Consider the following 19490-nt stretch of genomic DNA (forward strand, 5'->3'; position numbering starts at 1 on the left):
CTCTTGAATGTCAGATGTAGTTTTTATTTGCTATCAGAAATAAGTTCATTAGAAATAAACAATACAATATGCATGTTATGTTAGATATATGCATATATGCATTTTTTCTTAGTGGATCTAATGAAAATTACTTTTTTTTTTTTTCCCCCACCCAGGGTTTGGAATACTGTGATGAAAGGTACAGTTTAGATCTCAGTGGTGGAATCTTTCCCTTGAGGGGGCAGACCAGCAATACTAAATTACTCAGCTGTCAGACCATAGAGAAATTTCGCAACCATGCAGACAGAGAGGACAGCGTTAATGAAGGTTTGTTCTGATGTCCCTCCTTGGTTTTTCTGAACTACATAGCTTGGAAATCTAAGCAATGAATGCTGTTCTATACCCACAGTCTTAAAGTCTTAAATATTAGTCTAACTGACCTTGTTGGGCTTATTAAAAAAACCTGTGTGCTTAAGTTATGTGAGGCTTCCTATCCCTCTGGACATGATTCTTGAAGGGAAAAAGTAGGTTTTATTTTATGTTTGCTATGATGCTAGAGCAGTGTATGGGGTCATCAGCATAAGGCCAGTCAGTCAGTTTGTTCTGCCAGTTGTCTGCATTGAACAGTAAATCATTCTGTCTATTGCTTAGGAGTGGTACCTGAATTTTATTATCCTGCTCAAACCTCTGGCTGCATCCATTTAGCACCTGGTCACTAGTGGTGTTCCCAGGGCTCAGAACTGGAGCCAGTTCTATTTCATACCTTTTTTTTTATTATCTGGATGACCACCTTGATGAGCGAATAGTTGTGCGTTTGGTTTGTTTTGGAACCAATACATTTTGAACAAGAAAAAGAGACAGGATGATTAAAACCTATCAGATGGATGTTTGCTACTCTGTATATTGTTTTTATCATTTAATAAAGTGTTGTGTTTCATGAGTGAAATAACAGAATTAAGCCAAAATAGAAAGTGATGTTTTGAAAACAGAAAATATCTCATATTTTCTACAACAAGAAAAAATGTCTTGTCTTTGACAGTAATCTCTCCTGACACCAGTGTATCAATCTTCAGTTGGCAAGTGAATACCTATGGTCAGGGAAAACCATCTACTTATTTGGGAGTGTTTGACATCAATCGCTGGTATCACGCCCAAATGCCAGACTCACTGAGGTAGGTTTTAATCAAGTGGTTTTCAATATCCCTACAAAGGGTTAATTTGAAAATTGCTGTTGAGCTTATGCACTTGCTCTCTTTAAGGCCAGAAGAATTGCTTCATGATTGCCCCTATTTTGCACTGTGGTCACTGGATCCTGTAATAAGCATGACTTCTCCAAACCTCATTTTGGATATTCTGGTACACGAGCGTAGTCTAAGTCGGGGGGTTCCTCCTTCTTATCCACCACCTGAACAGTTTTTTAATCCAAGCACCTATAATTTTGGTGAGTATTTCACTGCTTTTCATCTGAATAGTGGCAAGCTTTGGTGGAGGTCAAATGCCAATGGTTCTTTTTCTTGTTCATTGTTTGTCACACAAAAAACAAATCACATAAGCCCCACAAACCTTCTCCAACCTGGATACCTGGATACCTAAGTGCCTGACAAGGTACTTAGTCTTGTGAAACATATCTGAGAGGCGGCTGAGTTTTGGGTTTTGGGGCTTCTGTAACATAGCCTGGGAAGGGATGATGGTCACAAAATGAAATGCCTTTGAGCTGAGGCCCAAAGCACAGCACCTGGGTAGCACTCAAGCTTAAGTTTCCAAGGAGAGAGAGAGAGAGAGAGTAACTCCTTTTTATGGGACGTGTGTAAGTGATGTGATGAAGGAAAAGGGAGGTGCTGGAGGTTTGTCTTTGCAGAGAGCACAATTTAAAAAGCATAAAGTGGTGATGAGGTAACAAGGTCTGTCAAATGTTCCTTGTTTCTGCAGATGTGACGTGCTTGCTCAACTCGGGAGTTGTTCACATGACTTGCACGGGCTTCCAGAAGGAGGTGACTGTTTTTACTGTATTGAGAGAGTGTCAAGAGATGAACCTTTTCTAACTTTTCCCTTGCAGTGCTTTGAGTGGCAGAGACCACCTGATGCAGTCATATCCTGCCAGTTTCATGGCTCTGTTCTAGGGAGGCATGAGCAGGGATTGAATGGCTAGAAAGGAACTGCAGCACTGCTGTAGTAGGCAGGATGAGTTGGTGGAAGTAAAGTGTTGACTTCTTTGTATAGTGTGGAGTTAGGGTTTTGATCCCTGATGAAGTTGAGAAAGGAGGACAGTGTGGAGAAAGGGAGAAGTGCTGTAACTGTTGAGGAAGAAATGCATGTTTTTTCTCTCAGCCTTGGCCAAATTATAATTTCTGAGCCAGTGCACAGTTTAGGACAAGCCCTTTCAAATTAAGTTCCAGCTCACTAAATATACCCATATAAATCATCTTCCTCACAAATGAGCCTAGAGTCTTTCAAAGAGTCATGTGTAGTTTTCCTAGTTTTAACTTCTATGGAATGTGTCAATTTTCAGGGAAAAAAATTGTGTCAATGTTCAGGGAAAAGCAAGGCCTGTGTATTGACAGAGAGGCTGGAAAATACTTTCTTGCCTTCAGCATTGCAAGGATTTTTTCTTCTATAGAATGGGTTTTTTTAGAAACTCAGACTGTTAGTGTGCTGCTGTCTTTAAGACTCTACATAGCAATGCTTTCCAAAATTGCTAATCTAAAGCCTACTGCTACTAATACAGCTTTCTGGCAGTCTTAAGTGATCTTAGTAATTGAATGCTGTCTTAACCTGTGTGTTTTGATTGATGTTCCAGACCCTGAAGTTTTTGAAGAAATCTGGTCCTTTAATAAGTGAAGCCATTCGTGACAGCTACACTCGGTGTCTTGTCGCTGGCTTGCTGTCTCCAAGACTGGTTGATGTCCAGCCATCCAGTCTGAGTCAGGTGGGTGTACACTGGGGAATCCAGGGGGAAATACATCCATCTTGTCTGCAGGCTGTAGAGGCTACAAGACCATGATTTTTGATTGCAAGCTGCTCTGAGAGGCAGGTTTTGACATACAGTTAGCAGAAATAATAATATTCTTAGATCCAGTCTTCTGGCTGTGAACAGCCCTGAGAGGTTTGTCTTCAGTGACCCGTGTGTAAATTCCATGCTGCAGGTCCACATGCAGAAGCATTCAGTCAGTGCTGAGCATGTGCATCAGAAAGCAGCTTTCCGTGGGGACAGCCTTCATCCTCTTCATGCCCTCAGTGTCTCAGAGCCTTGGGTGCAGTGCAGTAGGTGGCACTGATGCTGCCTCCCTCAGCTGTGCACTATTGCAAACCCCAGCTTGCTGCACTAGACATCATTTCCTTCCAAGGAAGTGCTAGCCAGTTATATTGGTGCTCTCTACCTGACAGTTGCATCACCACTTCCCCTCATTTTCCCTTAATCAGTAGGTTTTTCTGCACCCTGTCAAAACTGACCTTTACCTCTCTAGCCTTTGCCTTGAGCTGTGGTTGCTCGATTTCCTCCTCTTAGACTGCCCCCTTGCTGCAGCACCTGCATCACCTGTATCTCTCAACACTGCTACATTCTGTCTGTCACCACAGTGGCTTCACACCCCTCTCTCATGGGTTTTTCATTTTCGGTGCAGCAAACTTCATTTCTCATCTGAAGAGTTTCATTAAAGAAGGAGCCTTTGTGATGAACAGCTCATCTTTCTCCAGGCAGGGTCAAAGCTGAAGGGTTGGATGGTCATCATGGAGTGGAGCAGCAAGCACTAGGAAGGGGAGACCAGTTTGCTAGAAAGCATTGAAGAGAGCGACAAACATGCAATTGTATCCTTTCCAGATTCTGTTATTTCTCCTTCAGTCTGTGCACATAAAAGTTTTTACATCTTTGTCACCTGTGTGCTTAACAGCACTTTTAAATTTATGCCTCAAACACAGCTTGAGTAAACACATTTAGGATAGCATTAAGTCCTAGACAGAAGCATTGTTTAATTTCTTTCTAGATTGGCATTTTTCTGATTTAATTTTTAATTGTTTTGTTCCAAAGTCTCTTCTCACATAGGAAAACATGTTCTCTAAGTTATTCAAGATAAAAACCTTGCTTATTTGTTCTCAAATTTTAACACAGTTACTAATTTTTTAAGACACTCCTATATATAGCAATAGACTGCTTATTAGAGTGGTGCCCTAAAATGTATTGTTTCATAGCAAAATGGTTTGTAACTTTGGTTTTCCAGTTGCTGATTTTTGCCAAAATAATTTGTTTCCCAGCTCAGCTAACACTGTTTGTTTTTGGGGTATTTTTTGGCGTAAAAAGTGCAGGCACACGGAATATTCATTGGGCAGAAGCCTAATTTTTAGGCTTCTGGAGCATGTAGAATTGACTTTGTTGTTTGTTGGCTAAACCAAGAGTGGAGCCTGGAGAGCAAAGGGTTAAAAATGGTTGTAGTCCCAAGCTGCCTTACTCAGACATGTCCCTAACATGGGATGTCGGAAAGGGAAGATGACACATTGAGTGTGGGATCCACATGCAGTTTGAACAGTTTCAATCAGGCAGTTGCTTTGTAAGGGCACCGTAATTTGTGTTGGTTTTGTGAAGACAGGAAATGAGGAAAACAAAACAGCTGTAGAGCTTGTTTTCTTGAATAATTAAGCATTGGCTGTTGAAGTGTGTTGAGTGTGCAACTGGTAGCTTCAGTGATGGAAGCAGAATCCTGAGTTTATAACAGCAGTATATAAACACCCAATATCTGCCTTTTTGACTGCCTTCCAGAAATCCACAAGTGTTTCTTTCTGGAAGTATATTCAGAATACAGTTCTGTGATTAGGACCTGACTATTGATATAATGGGTTGTAATAGCTTAAAATGGCAAGATCAGTACCTTGGGCTGTTCTGCTTTCTACTATTTTCATGTTCTTATTTCATTGTTTTGCCAAATGTAATGTGATACAAGTTTTTATCTTAGCAATTTATTTACCTTAGTTAGACACTCTCAGACAATTTACTTGCTGCTGGATATTATGCATTCCTCTCCAAATAAAACAGAGACTTCAATTGACTCCTTTCCAACTGCCTTTGCTATCCCTTGGGGTCTTGTTAAGCTGATTCAAGGCTTTTGGCTCCTAGATCACAATGATTATGAAGTAAGTATGAAACAGTTGAGTTAGACACATACTGCACTGCAAAACTGCAATCAATAAAATTATTTTTGAAATTGTTACTTAGGTGTTAGGAGCTGTTGGAACATAAGCAGCTGTTTTGTAACGCTGGTCTGACATCTTCAGGAGCAAGTTATGATTTGAAATTTTGCTTTAACTGCTTTGAGAGAAAATTTATTAAAACAATGGAGTAATCAACTTAAATAATGCTTAATAATTGAATTTTCAAAGCTGTCTTCAGATAGGTTTTTAGCAGACTGGTTGGACACTGTTTCTAGAAGAGTGTTTTGGTACTTGAAGCATGGAAACTGTGATGGTAGCAGGAATATTTGAGAGTCAAGACTGCAGGAGTGACTTTTCAACCGAAGAGCTATTCTTTCTGATACTGAATGTTGTTCTTTTAACTGTGTCAATGCAACCAATTTTTTTATTGCATAAATTGTCAAGTAATGTATTTATTAAAAGCAATGTCTGTACACAGGGTTTTGTGAACTTAGAAAAATCTGAGTTGCTCCTGTTAACACATTCACTTTGCTCTCGGTGGCTGATTATCAACAGCAACAAGGCAGGCTAATGCAGGAAATGTGCATACAAGAGCAACTTTCATCAGTAAAGTGTTGTCCAAAATTGGAGAAGTATGGTTAGGAAATGAGCAGAAAACAAATATCTCACAATATGATAGGTAAGCAGCCTTTTATAAAAGTTACTCTTAAGCTCTGTATTTGGAGAGGGAGGTGGAGAGAGAGTGAGTTGTAGGGGGAGAGAAAGTCATTTTGGTTTGAATTGTGTTAGCTTTTTGTTGGGAAGGTGGACATGAATAAAGCTTTGTTTTGCCTTTCTACACATATATAACAGCTAATAATCACGTCCTCCTGTGTAGTGTTTGGAGAGTTTTTCTGCTATGATAATCTTCTCTATACAAATGCATGTATTTACATTATGGCAAATGAGTTTACAGTGTTTAAGAAGCTGAAACTCAAACTGTTTTTCACTACCATGAAACTGTTGCTGTACTGACTTTTATAGACTCATTTGTGTGATCACATAGTAATCTTTTACTAGTTCCTACTTGTTTATTTAAAAATAAGCAGAATTACAGCGGAGAAGAGGCTGTCCTACATGTGATGTAGTTAAATAAACTTTAATTCTGGTGTGGCTGGACTTTGAGGGATTGGAAATCAATTACGTTTTCATTTTCCTTCTAGTCCAAGAACTACAGAGCCAGCAGTCAGTACACATCTTCTCCCTAGTGCAGAGTTGCCTGATGCGTTTCTTGGGACACCTATTACAAAACTTTCTCAGAAGTGTTCAAGGTATAGTAGATCTACAGACTTCATATTTCAAAATTGTATTGTTTATCATGTATATACATGTGCATGTGTGTATGCTTTTTTGGTTTACCAAGGTTTCTGTTGGATTTAGTTTTGTATCTCAAAGAAAAAGTCAACTTAGGCACAAAATTAGGTACACAATTTGAAATGGTCCCTGCATTGAAATGTAGATGAGTTTTCTCCACTGATGAGAATTAGGTCACTTGTGCAACATAAAATTGGGTATTCTTATGTCAGAGGCAGGGATTTAGGAAATTAGGTATGAAATGTAAAGAAATAATGAAAAAAATGCCCCAAAGTGCCTGTCACTTTTTTGTGGGACTGACAGATCACCCCCTGCAGTCAGGTTGTATTTCTTGTTCATCCAATGTTTTTGTTCTGCATCATCTGAGATGGTCACAACATATTTTTTTCATTTATCTGTTCATGTTCCTAGTGTAAAATGAGTATTTTAACAGGTTGCTGGATTTGGTGGTTCGTCCTGTTCCTTCCCGCTCTGTGGCACAGGATGAGAGCTGGCAGTCCCCGTGCAGAGCTTCTACTTCTTTTGTGGCATCCAGCCCCCTGAGATCAAATACACATCGCTCCAGCTCCCAAAACAATCTGCCAAGAGCATCAGAGTTGAATTTACTGGAAACTCCTCGTGTGGTCAAGGTTTGTATTTTAAGAAGTCAGTAGCAACCAACCAAATGAAAAAGGTTTGTCTGAGGTTTGTTTTAAGTGAAATCACCAAAGTATTTAGTGGAAGTCCTCCTGGATTGAAATTTTCAGTTTGCATATGGTTATTAAATACACAGCCCTTTTTGAAGCAGTAAGTTGGGAAAAGTCTTTAAGCAGGAAACTTCAGTTCTCAGCTGATTGCAGTAGACAGCTTGTCCCATAGCTTTGTGAACTAAATTTATTTTTATTGTATAGAATAATTGCATCTTTTCACCTTCTTGTGAAGTACCATCCATACAAATGAACTAGCTTCCTCCTCCTCTTTTGAACCCTTTCAATACTGTAAAATAATCTTAGATAAGAACATCTGAGTGCTTTTACATAAAGATGTGTAGGTATTTCTGCAGCAGTGTCACTTCCTATTGTTTGCAGCTGATTAATTAATGAAAAAAGCTGTTGTCTGTTTCTTTGTAGAAGGGCAGTGACTGAAACCGCTGTGCAGAGGGAAGTTGTGTGCCATTATAAGAACAGTGTAGGAATTGCAAAAATTAGTGGGATAAGAGATAACCTTGCAGAAAACAAGCTGTTATATCCTTGATTCCCCAAGAAGTAATTTTTTGAATTAACTTTTATTTTGTTGGCATTACAAAGACAAACAAAGGGAAATATAAAAAGCATGTATTGTTATCTTTAAAATGTTGATATTTTTGGAAGAACAGTGCAGAGGCAAAACTTTGTTGCTATAAATCCAGTTCATAATTTAGGGTAATGAAATTTTTGTAATTTAAGCACAGTCTTCATTTAGAGGATTTAACTGGTCCTAAATTAAGTGTTTTTATTTCTTTTCCTAGAGAGCTAAAGTTTTGGCCACATCTTCCGGTTTTCCTGGGTTTACTCCTCAGTCTATTCTCAGGTCCAGCCTTCGCACTACACCCCTAGCAACTCCTTCTGCATCCCCAGGACGATCAGTTACTCCTCCTCTACGAGCAAAGGAACCTAGAATATCTTTCAGGGAAGAGAGCTCACATGCAAAGTGGACTGTTGGGGTAAGCTGGACTGCAGTTAGTGAGTTTTGCACATAACACTGTGATTTAATTTAGACTTTAGCCAAAACTCCTTATACTGAGAATCTGGATTGTGAATCAGAATGGCAGAATTTGGTTAAAAAAAAAAAAAAAAAAAAGATTATGTTGTGCTAGACATTTTGTAACATCATGTTCTTGCAGGAACATACTCATAATAAGCATCAAGGGACCATGGTGGGTTTTACTCAGATGTTCAGAGCGTTAGTTCACCTTTCAGCTATACCTTTTCAAATGGTAGTGTTGCAGGAAGGTAAGGAATATAGATGGAGCCTCTTGTTTGGGTTTGTTAAATTTTGTAAATTGAACATCTGGGAAAGTAACAAAAGTCATAAAGATGCATTGACTCTCAACCTGTGATTTTGCAACATTGGATTTACCTAAATGTTGGTAAAAAGAGACCCGTGATGAAGAGAACTGTAGTGTTTTGTTCTCTCAGGCCTAAAGTTCTTAGGTTTGCTTCTCGCCTTGCACCAGGGATAGCATCCCTGTAGTTTTCAAATGCAGTGAGTCCATCTGACCAGCTGTGGTCGCTTCTGCTCCTGCAGCTGTGTGGCTGGATTCTGTGGTTCAGCCCATCAGCCAGTTACCAGCATAGTGTACCCAAATAGGGGGCACAACAGGGGCATGTGCTGCTATCCCATGTGTGAGTAGCTGGTGTGTGTTACAAGGAGCTACTCAATTGTAACAAGATGTACTCTCTCCTGTATGAAATCCTTACTAGTATTGGTACTATGGCCAGATTAATTTGCTTGTTCCATGCCACAGGCATAGCTGAACACCAGCATATTTTGGTAGTGCATATGTGTTTCCTGAACAGGCAACCATAAAGTAGAGAAATCTTAGGGTTTTACTAGGCAAAGCTTTGTCTTTCCAAAAACACACTAGTAAACCCAGTGAAGAGCCTTGAGATGACATTGTGAGCAAGACTGATTTAATCCTAATTCTTTAATGTCATGGAAACTCATTAAGCAATCTAAGGTGTAATTAATTTTTAAACTCAGCCTTAACTCTAAGATAATGCTAGAATGAGAATTAATTTTTCATTGCCTCACTAAGGGGACATGTGGAACTTAGAAATATCAGTATTTGTTGGGGTTTTTTGTTTTGCTTTGACAACAAGCTGGCTCATGTTGCTGATCTGAACTTTTATTTTAGCTGACAGAAGATGATAAAGCACTATTTGGAGCTTCATCTGAGCATCATCATGGCTTGGTAGAGGATGCTTGGTCTGAAAGTAGAGCTAAACCAACTCTGTTAACTCTGAGCAATCCTGAGGATGGTCGTGCTGAATTGCAGGAATCTTCAGAAAGCATACCTGGAGATGATTTGGAGAAGATGGATGTCAGCAAGGAAAATAGTAACTTCTCTGTCAGATCAGACCAGACTACTTTGGAGTATCATGATGCAAAATCACCTGGTGATTTTGAAGATGATGTCATCTTTATAGCTGCTAAACCAGCTAATTCTTCCACTGAAGAAACTGTTGATGTTCAAGAATTGGAGAAGGAGGAAGAAAGTGAAATGGTTGAAGATAAACCTTTCCAGATTAAACAACCTGATCCTTCAGGACAAAGAAAAGAAGCAGGTATGTTTCATGCTGTGATACCATAAGTTCCTGAATTTTTTAAATGTCATCAAAAGATTTTCTGAAGAGTGCAGTATTTAATGATGAGTTTTCACAAGTGCTCTAAGCTTTTAAAATTACCTCTATATTTTAAGTCCTTTTTTATGTATCCTGGACCTTATAAATGTATATTTCCCTTTACTGACTTTTTTTATGTAATTGCAGCTGAAAGGCAGCAGTGTGGGAGTTTTGAAAGGGATACACGTTTAAAACTTTGGCTTCTGTTATGTTTTAGGAGTACTTTTATAATTTGCAGTAATTTTTACATTATTTGACTGAAATTATGCATCAGGCTTCTTGTTCTGCTGGAAAGAACACAGGCCATCTGTGCACTTGAAGTCTTGGTAGCATTATTTTGTTAAGTCCCTATCCTAGGTGAAATGCATAAAGGATCACTTTAAACTTACATGAGCAGTTTAAAAGAGGTGATGTTGAGTGCAACAGGGAAGTCATCCATCTCTTCATTTCTGTAGGATTTGTGGAAGAATCAAATGCTGAATATCATACCCTTCCTGAGTACAAGTCGGTGTTTAAAGCTGCTGAGGCTGCAACTTCTGGGGCTGGAAATGAACGGTGAGCTTATGAAGTAGATACATCTTTGGGTTCACACAACATATAGCTGCTGGCATTTCTGTGTTTGAAAATTGATTTTTGACCTGGGATTAGTTCTTTAGTTCTTTACTGTGTTCTTATTTGTAGGGGCTTGTCTATTCCATTCTGTCTGTGACCAAAAGTAATCTGGCATGAATGTAATGCATATTGACTAGCTGTCAATTTGAGCCCTTTTCCTCAAATTATTGCAGACCACAAAGTATGATGATAGACTTTATTCAACAGTCCCATACAGACCTTGTGAGAGTTACTAAGCACATACCGTGAACATAAGTTTTTTGGTATTTTTTTTCTGAGAATTGTGTAGTTAAAAATGAATCCTGAGATTTCTGTAACTTCAATGGGTTTATTTTGGAGTTTGAATGCTTTCTGCCAGTATTTTTTACATGTAATTTCTGTTTTCTGTGTATGCTCAACTAGCATCTATTTGTTTATGGGAAGGGCAGCCATTTTTTCACTGGGTTCTTTAAAAGCTGCAACTGCTGTGTGATAAAGACAGAATGTCAGCAATGAGAGAACCCTTAGTTTCAAGTGGTAATTTTTACCAGTACAGACTATTGTTCCGTTGGTTCTGAACCTCTTATTGTAGTTGCCCTCTTTCTGCAGAAGACAAATAATACGTTATTCTGTAATATACCTCTGTTATATTATTATCTAGTGTTGGCTAGTTGGAAGGAATGTTAAGTACTTGATTAGCTGCATAAAATAAGTTACAAAGTGAATTGCAAATTTAGTCACAAATTGAATATGTTGGTGGAAGAATTTCTAATTTTTCATCTATTTTTCGTGATTTGAAATTTGAAGATTTTACAGTGAGAAAGTAACTTTTAACACTCTTAGTGGTGTGTTTTCAAGCTTTATGATGAATTTCTCTCTTTTCATGAAGTGAAACAACCTGCCAGGAGTCTGAAATGACCTCTTCATCAGAAGAAAAAGCCATACTGGTTGCAACAAATCCACAGCTTGCTGAATCCCCGGAGGCAGACAGTGAATGTATGTTGGAAGTGTTCTGTGTGGTAGGGTAGCAGAGCTCCTCAAGTGAAATGTGTAGCTTGCCACACCACTGTAGGTGTCTCAGATTGAAATAGTAGTTACTGCTAACTTTCATTAGACTGTAGAAGGAACACCCTACTTAAAGAAAGTCTTCGGAGAAAGTGCACAGTGAATCTTTTAGTATTGAGATACTGGTAGAACTTAAAGTATTATCAGGAGAGATCTGTGTTTATTTTAATGTTGTACACCACATGTGTACAACAATTTGTGTGCCATGTGATCTGCTGCTTGATTTACTATTTTAAAAAATGCTGCACCCTCAGTGTTCAGACTGAAGCAACTGCCTACCAGTGTGCCTTTGCAGCCACATTTTCCTCTTTGTTTCCCTTCCATGGACTTGACAACTGATTTTCTCCTCCTTCTTCCTTGCTGTGGGGCCGCATCCTTTACCCAATCTGTAGTTAACCAATTGACAACTAAGCCCCACACAGCCACTCACTGATTTCCCCTGGGTAAATGGAGGAGAGAATCAGAGAGCTAAAGGTGAGAAAACTCACGGGTTGAGATAAAGACACCTTAATAGGGAAAGCAAACGTCTTGCGTGCAAGTCAGGCAAAACAAGGAATTCATTCACCACTTCCCATTGTGGGAAGCAGGTGTGTGTTCAGCCATCTCCAGGAAAGCAGGAAAATGGGTCATGGGAAGGAAGACAAACGCCATAACTTCTAATGTCTCCTGATTCTTCCTTTCACCTGCCTTTCTTGCGGAACATGATGCCATATTTTATGGGATGTCAGTTGGGGTCAGCTGTCCTGGCTGAGTCCCCTCCCATCTCCTTGTGCACCCCCAGCCCACTCATTGCTGGCATGGTGTGAGGAGCAGGAAAGGCCTTGGCTCTGTATAGGTGCTACTCAGCAGTAACTAAAACATCCCTGTTATCACCACTGCCTTCAGCACAAATCCAGAATAGAGCAGTACCAGCTACTATGAAGAAAATAACCATCCCAGCCAAAACCAGCGCAATAGTTTTAGCTTTTGGAGAAAGCCCAATATATGTGGCAGGATTGAGAACCATATTGTTGGCTCTTGCTAGCTCTGTTACTTCTTTTTGCTTAAACTTACATCATTTATATAAAGGTTAAGGTAAAATGACATAAATCTCTTCTAGCTGTGATAAGTATCCTTGAGAGTGAGGACATGGTCAGTACTCCATCTCAAAATCGACTTGAGGACAAGCGTGTGGATTTACCTGAAGAATGTAACCCTGAAGCAGCTGCAGCTGAAGAAGTCCCTGTTTCTAACAATCCTCCAAAAACTGAGGAAATTAATGTAAGTAAACTATTTTCCCATTTTCTACACAATAGAACAGTTTACAAATTGAGGACAGACCTGTTGTACTGATAATTTGGATTCACTCAAAAAATGTGTCTGTTTCTTGAGCTGCTTAAGCTAAAAACCTTAATGTTGTGTGGGCAGATCTGTTTTTCTCTTCTGCACTCTCTGTTCCTATAACATGAATGGGACCTGTCAAGACTTAGGCCTTTGAAAGCAAATAAAACCAAAATAAAAGCCTAAACTAATTTTGCAACCAGCTAGGCATTAATTTGATTTACTTGAATACAAACTTTATTTTACTTTAAAAATAGTTTTAATGTTAAAGACAATAAGAAAGTTACAGGAGTGCATCTTCTTTGTACTGGTAACCAGTTACCAAATGACAAAAATATGTGGGAACCAAGCTCAGAAGAGTGCTTAGGTGCTTATTTAGGTGCTTAGGTTGTTTGTTCCTTCTTAAAACACAGAATTCCCAGTAGTGAGTTCATTTTGGTGTCAAGATATTTCTTCAAGAGATGGAAGCATTTAGAACTTGCGTGTTATCTCATGCAGTCCAAGTGACTCCTCAGACTGCAGTGTTGAAGTTGTTGGATGTGATGCCTGGCCAATGTAAATGCTCCTGTCAGAACTATCATGACTGAAGCTTTAAGCACTGGGGACCCAATTGTACTTTACCCTGTCAGAGGCAGTGGGGCACTCTGGCTGTGGAGCAGTGCAGAGGATACTGCAATGTTATGGGCACCTCTGGTTGCATACACACCTTGTATTGGAAAACTGCTCCTGGTCATGGGCAGTGGCAAATGGTCAGTTCTGAACAGAAATATCAGAAACAGAGCATGTGACTTGCACACAGGGACTGCTCTGATCCCTGTGCCTCAAATACATAAACTCTTAGCTGGAGTACAAAAGTGCATTGTTTCACATTCAGGGTGGTTTTAAGGGAACTGTCCTCAGTTTCATCTAGCTCAGTGTGAAGTTAGTCTGTTTGGCATTGAATAAAGTATTAACAGGCATTTTTTAACTTTAGGTTATAGAAGATACCTCAGAACCAGCACCTGAAACATCACCATATAGTGAGCTAGATCCATCAAGAGTTCTTCATTATAGCTATGAAAATATAGAGCAACAGTTTGCATGTGATTTGCCTGATAATAAAGATAATGAATGTGATGCAGCTGAGGGAGATGGAGACCTTTTTCTCTCTCAGAATAATTTTACCTTAGTTTTGGAAGGAGAAGAAGGGGAAGCAGAGATGGGAGACCCTACATCAATAGATGCTTCTAAACCAGATAACACAATAACAGAAGAAAAGCCTGTGACCAATTTAGAAAATACTGAAAACCAGGAACATGTTACAAACTCGGTGTCGACTGTAACTGGCGATCAGGAATCTCAGAATATTGCAGAGTCACTCCCGTATGTGCCTGAACCTATTAAGGTTGCCATTGCTGAGAACTTACTGGATGTAATCAAGGACACAAGAAGTAAAGAATTTACATCTGAAGTTGTAGAGCAATCAATTCATGAAACCATAGGTAAAAAGGTAACTAGATTCCAGAAGGCAAAGGCTCCCTTAACACCTGTGCTAGAAGCAGTGGGAGAGGAAACCAGCAGGCATCATTATGGCACTGCTCCAAGAACCCGCACAAGGGGACAGCTGGGTAGAAGTCCGGCTGTTCTGTCAGCAGGCGCTCAGCAGCTGCTGAAGACTGACAGCCCTGCTCTGCTCGGACTGTCTCCTCGGAGAAGTACCAGGCGAACAAAAGAAGCATCTGAGACTCCCAGGCTCCAAACAGAGGAAAATGCTCAAGAGGAGCAAATACCTGTGACACCTGTTACTCCTAGGAGAGGTAGGAAACCTAAACTGTCTAATCTAGAAAAAACAGAAAGCAGCCATTCTGATGGACAAACCTTGTCTGACAGTACACAACCTGTTACTCCCAGAAGAGGGTTAAGGAGAGCAAAGGAAGCTGCATCTGAACTCCTAGAAGAGGCTAATGAGGAAACTCCTCTTGCTGAAGGCAGCAATATTGCTTCTTCTGCTTCCAGAAGGACTAAAGGAGGAAAAAGTTCAGTTGGAAATGCAGAAACTGACAAGGCTGACACTGATCATAAAGTAAAAACAGCAGTCAGTCCCAGTAGAAGTGCAAGAAAATTGAAAAGCTTTAATTTACAGTTTACTGAAGATACTGTCAAGGATCAACAGGTGCAGCTTAGTGACCAACTCCTTTTACCTGTGCCAAGTAAAAGAGGCAGAAGAAGAAAGATTAGTTCATCAGAAGTTTCAGAAAATTCTGATCTTGATGTGTCTAAATCATCGCTTCCTCAAACAGAATTTAAACTTCCCGTCACGCCTAGAAGAAGTGCTAGGAAGGCAGCACAAAACCTCTTGGCAGACTCAGAGTCTACCTCTTCTCAGGAAGACACACATTCAGGTGTGAAAGTAGAAGCCCTTGATACTCCTAAGAGAAAAACTAGGAGAGTGCCACACAAGAACCCAGAAAAAGAGGATACTCATGAACAAACTCCTGCAGAGCCAAATGAGGAGCCAGCCACACCCAGGACTGCAGTGAGGACAGGGCGTCGGGGCAGGAAGAGGAGATCCATGTCTGAGGAGACCTCCCAAGGACCTGGTGGCAGTCCTTTGCTGCTGGAAGACATAAACCCCTCAGGACGTGATCAGACATCAACAGCTCTGACAGATCGTGTTACAAGAACCAGATCCCGCAGGACTGCCATCCATCAGAAACTGTCTGTTGAGGAAAATGAGGCTTTCCTTTTCTCTCCTCCTCTCACAAAGCTCACAAAGAAATTTGAAGGTAGGTGCACTGTGTTTATATGCAAAAGAGGGCATGCCCTCTTCTTTAAACCACCGAAAACAAACTATGAGGATGGCTTTAAGTATTGTAAAAAATGCAAGCATGCAAAAGAAAAAATTCACCAAGAGGCAGTTCATCTTTTGTCTCAAATCTGTGTGACTGCCTGCTTAGTTCTGGTAGAAATAGAAATAGATTATGAATCTGATCTAAACTGTGAAATTAAATTTAAGCTATATTTTTGTAAGGAACTTACTTCCTGTCAGATTTTGAAAACCAGAGATTTATTTGTGAATATGTGATTGCCACTCCTTCCCCCCCAGTAGAGAAATGTGTGTTTCCAAATTCTGTTCACTTTTCAAGTTCAGATGAGCTGCATCTTGCAACAAACTGTACAGCTGTTTAATTATGTGATTTTTTTTCATGAGTGTATACTTTGTCAGTAAAATTACTGTACACAGGAGTCTTTTAATTACAGTACATGATAAATTTTTTTGAGATATGTAAGGACTGTTGATGCCTCTGGAGTATAATATCTTTGGTTATGTAGGTGCAGGTAAAATCACTACATTGGCTTAATTTTGTTTCACTATTTATGGTAAAAGAATGAATCCCAAGAGGCAGTTACTAGGGGGGAAAATGCCTTTGCATGGAGTGTTTATAAAGCTGATTGGACCTTTATTTTGGGAAGCTATTGTGCTCTTGTCAGCTGTAATTCAGTATTACTGTCCCTCATGTATAATGTATGTGCATGCTAACAATGCATTGTCATTTTAGCTGGAAAAACAGACCATCCTGTGAAGTTTCAGGATTTAGACCCAGATTTGTCTTCTCAATTTGTCTTTTCACCTCCTCTTTTGAGGTCAAGGAGAAAAACTGTAGCTAACATTTCCCGAATTGTGAAAGAAGCAGTAAGTAAAAGCTCCACTTTTCCCATGTTCTTGATTTTAATTCTGTACCATTTTTTGGGATCGTGCTTTGCAGTGCTTTGCCTTTTTTCATTGGAAACATATCTAAAAAGAGCTTGAAATTAATCAGCTAAAAAGTTTATTGTTTTTCTTAATGAAAACTAGCTACAAAAGTCAGTTTTGAATCTATGTAAATCAAGAATTGATAAATACTGTTTTGCCTTCAGCAAAAGGCACAGTGGCTCTCTTTAAACTTACTTGGTATGTTATCTTTTAATTTCAGAATTTTAACTTTTAGGATGGTAAAATAATTAGATGGGGAAGGTTTGTTTTTGAAAGCAAAGGGTACTTCTGGAAATAACTTCAGCATGATTTCGTAATGAAAAACCATTATTATTCCATAGAAGTCTAAGAACTTGTTCATGAATAACATTTTTGTTGTCCTAACATAGGAACTTCCAGCTAAAGAAGAAGAGGATACCAAATCCATAGAGTCTGGGGGAAAGCAAAAATTGAAGAGAGGTAGAACTCCAAAATCAAAAATGAAGAAAGAAAGCAAGTATGAAATAAGTTTTGAACAGTTATTTCTTAATGTGATGGTGACTCAGCTGTTAAGTACCCAACTACTTCTTCCACACTTGGCTGTGCAGGTCTTCTGTCACTCCATCAGCCTGTCCAGCTTGCTGGTCTAATAGGCACCTTTTCCACATTTAAGAAGGTTTGGTTTGCTAATGGAAAAGGAAGAGGGAAAGAATAAAAAAGAGCAGATGGATATTAATTGCATTGGTGACATTGCAATGCTCTTACATGTCACTATAGGACACGAGACAACATGATGCAGACACGCTGTTGCTCTCAAGGCAAGAAAAAAGGGAAGTTTATTTTCTGACTCCAACATTTATAGATTTCCAAAGGTGGCAGTGGATTGGAGGGTGAGAGTGCTGCCTCTCCAAGGACACTGGACAAACCAACAGTCCATCAAGTTTCTCCTCCTTCATAAAAGAATGCAAAATAATAAGTTGTTTACAGAAAGTGTGTGAGAAAGTTTGATACAAGAATGCAAACATTAGAAGGCTTAGAAAATCTTAAAAAATCAGAGTAGCACTTAACATTGTCTTATTCTGCTTTATGAACTCAAACTCTTTGAGTTTAGCTTCTCATACAAGGTGGGAGATGGCCCGACAATGAATAAAGGGAATGAAAGCAAAACAAACTGATTCATGTACCTTTTCTACCTTAATTCTATCTACAAAGAAGCCCATGCATTTTTTAAAATTGATTTTGGAATTCCATGACATTTTTTTTCTGAATTAAATACTGTTAGTACTGAAAAATTAATTTGATGCCTGTCCTTCTTTTCAGAACCACAAAAGATTCTTGGTCACCTCCACCAGTCGAAATAAAATTCATCTCTCCTTTTGGAAGTCCAGTGGATGGAACAAAAACCAAACAGAAAGAAACTACAGATGCAGCAGGGAAGACCCTAAGAAAGAACAAAAAAAGACTGTCTAATTTTCCAAAGCCAGTTGTGCGCCGGAAGATGCTGTAACTGTTTTTTTTAAGTTTATAATGTACACCACTGTTTGTAAAGTCATCAAAATTGTGTGAATTAGTAAGAAGAAGAAAAATCATCTAATTTGGAAGAGATAATTTATATAAATTATTGTAAAATTTCATTAAAAATGGTCTTCAGTAAGTAACTCCATATGGAGTGTGATTTCCTCAGTCAATGCAGTTTTCTATTTTATATTAAGACTTCATACATTTATATAATATGTAAATACAGCTTATTTTAGGAATGTTAAATAAAAATGTATACTTCACAATGTGCTTACTGTCTGATAGCTTTTTGAGGGAATATTGGGTTGAATGACCTGTATTGCTCAGAACTTTTAATGTTGGTTTGTGGGAGTTACAGACTCTCAAAAGTGATTCCAAAAGCTTTTAAAAAGTTTGTTTAGAATTCCTGTAACAAGTAAACATTTTAAGCATACTAGTTTTAATTTTAAAATTATGTTTGACCTTCTGGCACAAATAATTAAACTTACAATACAAACTGGTAATTCTTTACATTCACGGTTAAGTTGTACTGTATTGAAGTCAGAATGTAAACAATTGTGTTTTAAGCTGTGCAATATTTTTTTTTTTGTATTTGTCTTAAACTTTGGGAAAGCTGCTCTTTAGTTCATAAAACCAGATCACACCTCAGATGTGTCATTATTTCTAAAAATTTGTTATCAGCAAAAAGTTAACTGTACAGATGGTGTGATGGTTACCATAGCATATCAGATTTAAAGGGATACTACCCAGAGACTTTGAAATTTGAGCCAGAATTATTTTCATAATATGACTGCTACTATAATTGAAATACGTACTGTCTGTAAACATGCTTTGCAGTATTTGAAACCTGCATATCACAGCGCTGAAAACCTGATGGTAAAGCCTATATAATAGTCTGGAAAAGGTACAAAATTGTACAGAAATCTTAGTTACAAACCGTATTTTTGAATAATTGTTTCATTAACAGTCTTGGGTTAAGGATTCTATGTCCCTATAAAGTTTCAATTTGTATAAATAAAGTCACAAACCTATTCTTTTAAAAGCAGACATGGAAGTACTATTTTGATGTGCAGTCTTTTAGACAATGGATTATTTTTCTGTATGTTAATTTATATATGGATGCAACTTTGAAGACTACAGATTGGTGGAACCTGATATTAAACTTTTCAATTAGTAAAAACTACTACAGTTATTTAAGACATAAGTTATTTATTAACTAATAGCTTGTACATACTGAATGAATGCATTAATAACAGACTAAGCTTGTAAAAGATGATGTTCTGGGGCTGTGATTTTTCTCAGAACAGATAATTCTAGAGAAGCAATTGCATGCACTTGAATATTTTTCTCCTTGGGGAAGTATTCATGACTGAATGAAAGCTTAAAAAAAAAGTCAAAAGTTTAAAATGTCAAAGTGGCAGTAAATTGAGACCTTTGAGTCAAGTTAGTAA

General features: G+C 38.6%; 1 protein-coding gene across 1 annotated transcript in view; it reads left to right on the top strand.

Annotated features, from left to right (window-relative positions):
• Nucleotides 1–19219, top strand: part of AHCTF1 (AT-hook containing transcription factor 1) — a 36473-nt gene extending 17254 nt beyond the window's left edge. Inside the window, exons 7-25 of the mRNA XM_039697685.1 lie at nt 156–306; nt 1019–1151; nt 1239–1420; nt 1909–1970; nt 2777–2959; nt 3730–3783; nt 4954–5100; nt 5664–5797; nt 6321–6428; nt 6905–7100; nt 7958–8152; nt 9347–9776; nt 10289–10388; nt 11314–11420; nt 12589–12749; nt 13783–15574; nt 16349–16482; nt 16932–17038; nt 17842–19219. Of these exons, the coding sequence (XP_039553619.1) occupies nt 156–306; nt 1019–1151; nt 1239–1420; nt 1909–1970; nt 2777–2959; nt 3730–3783; nt 4954–5100; nt 5664–5797; nt 6321–6428; nt 6905–7100; nt 7958–8152; nt 9347–9776; nt 10289–10388; nt 11314–11420; nt 12589–12749; nt 13783–15574; nt 16349–16482; nt 16932–17038; nt 17842–18028 (4563 nt within the window). The 3' untranslated portion in view covers nt 18029–19219. The remainder of the gene's footprint in view (nt 1–155; nt 307–1018; nt 1152–1238; nt 1421–1908; nt 1971–2776; nt 2960–3729; nt 3784–4953; nt 5101–5663; nt 5798–6320; nt 6429–6904; nt 7101–7957; nt 8153–9346; nt 9777–10288; nt 10389–11313; nt 11421–12588; nt 12750–13782; nt 15575–16348; nt 16483–16931; nt 17039–17841) is intronic.
• The last annotated feature ends 271 nt before the right edge of the window (nt 19220–19490 follow it).

This window comes from Passer montanus, unplaced genomic scaffold (assembly GCF_014805655.1).
Source record: "Passer montanus isolate IOZ18808 unplaced genomic scaffold, ASM1480565v1 scaffold12, whole genome shotgun sequence".
NCBI lineage: Eukaryota > Metazoa > Chordata > Aves > Passeriformes > Passeridae > Passer > Passer montanus.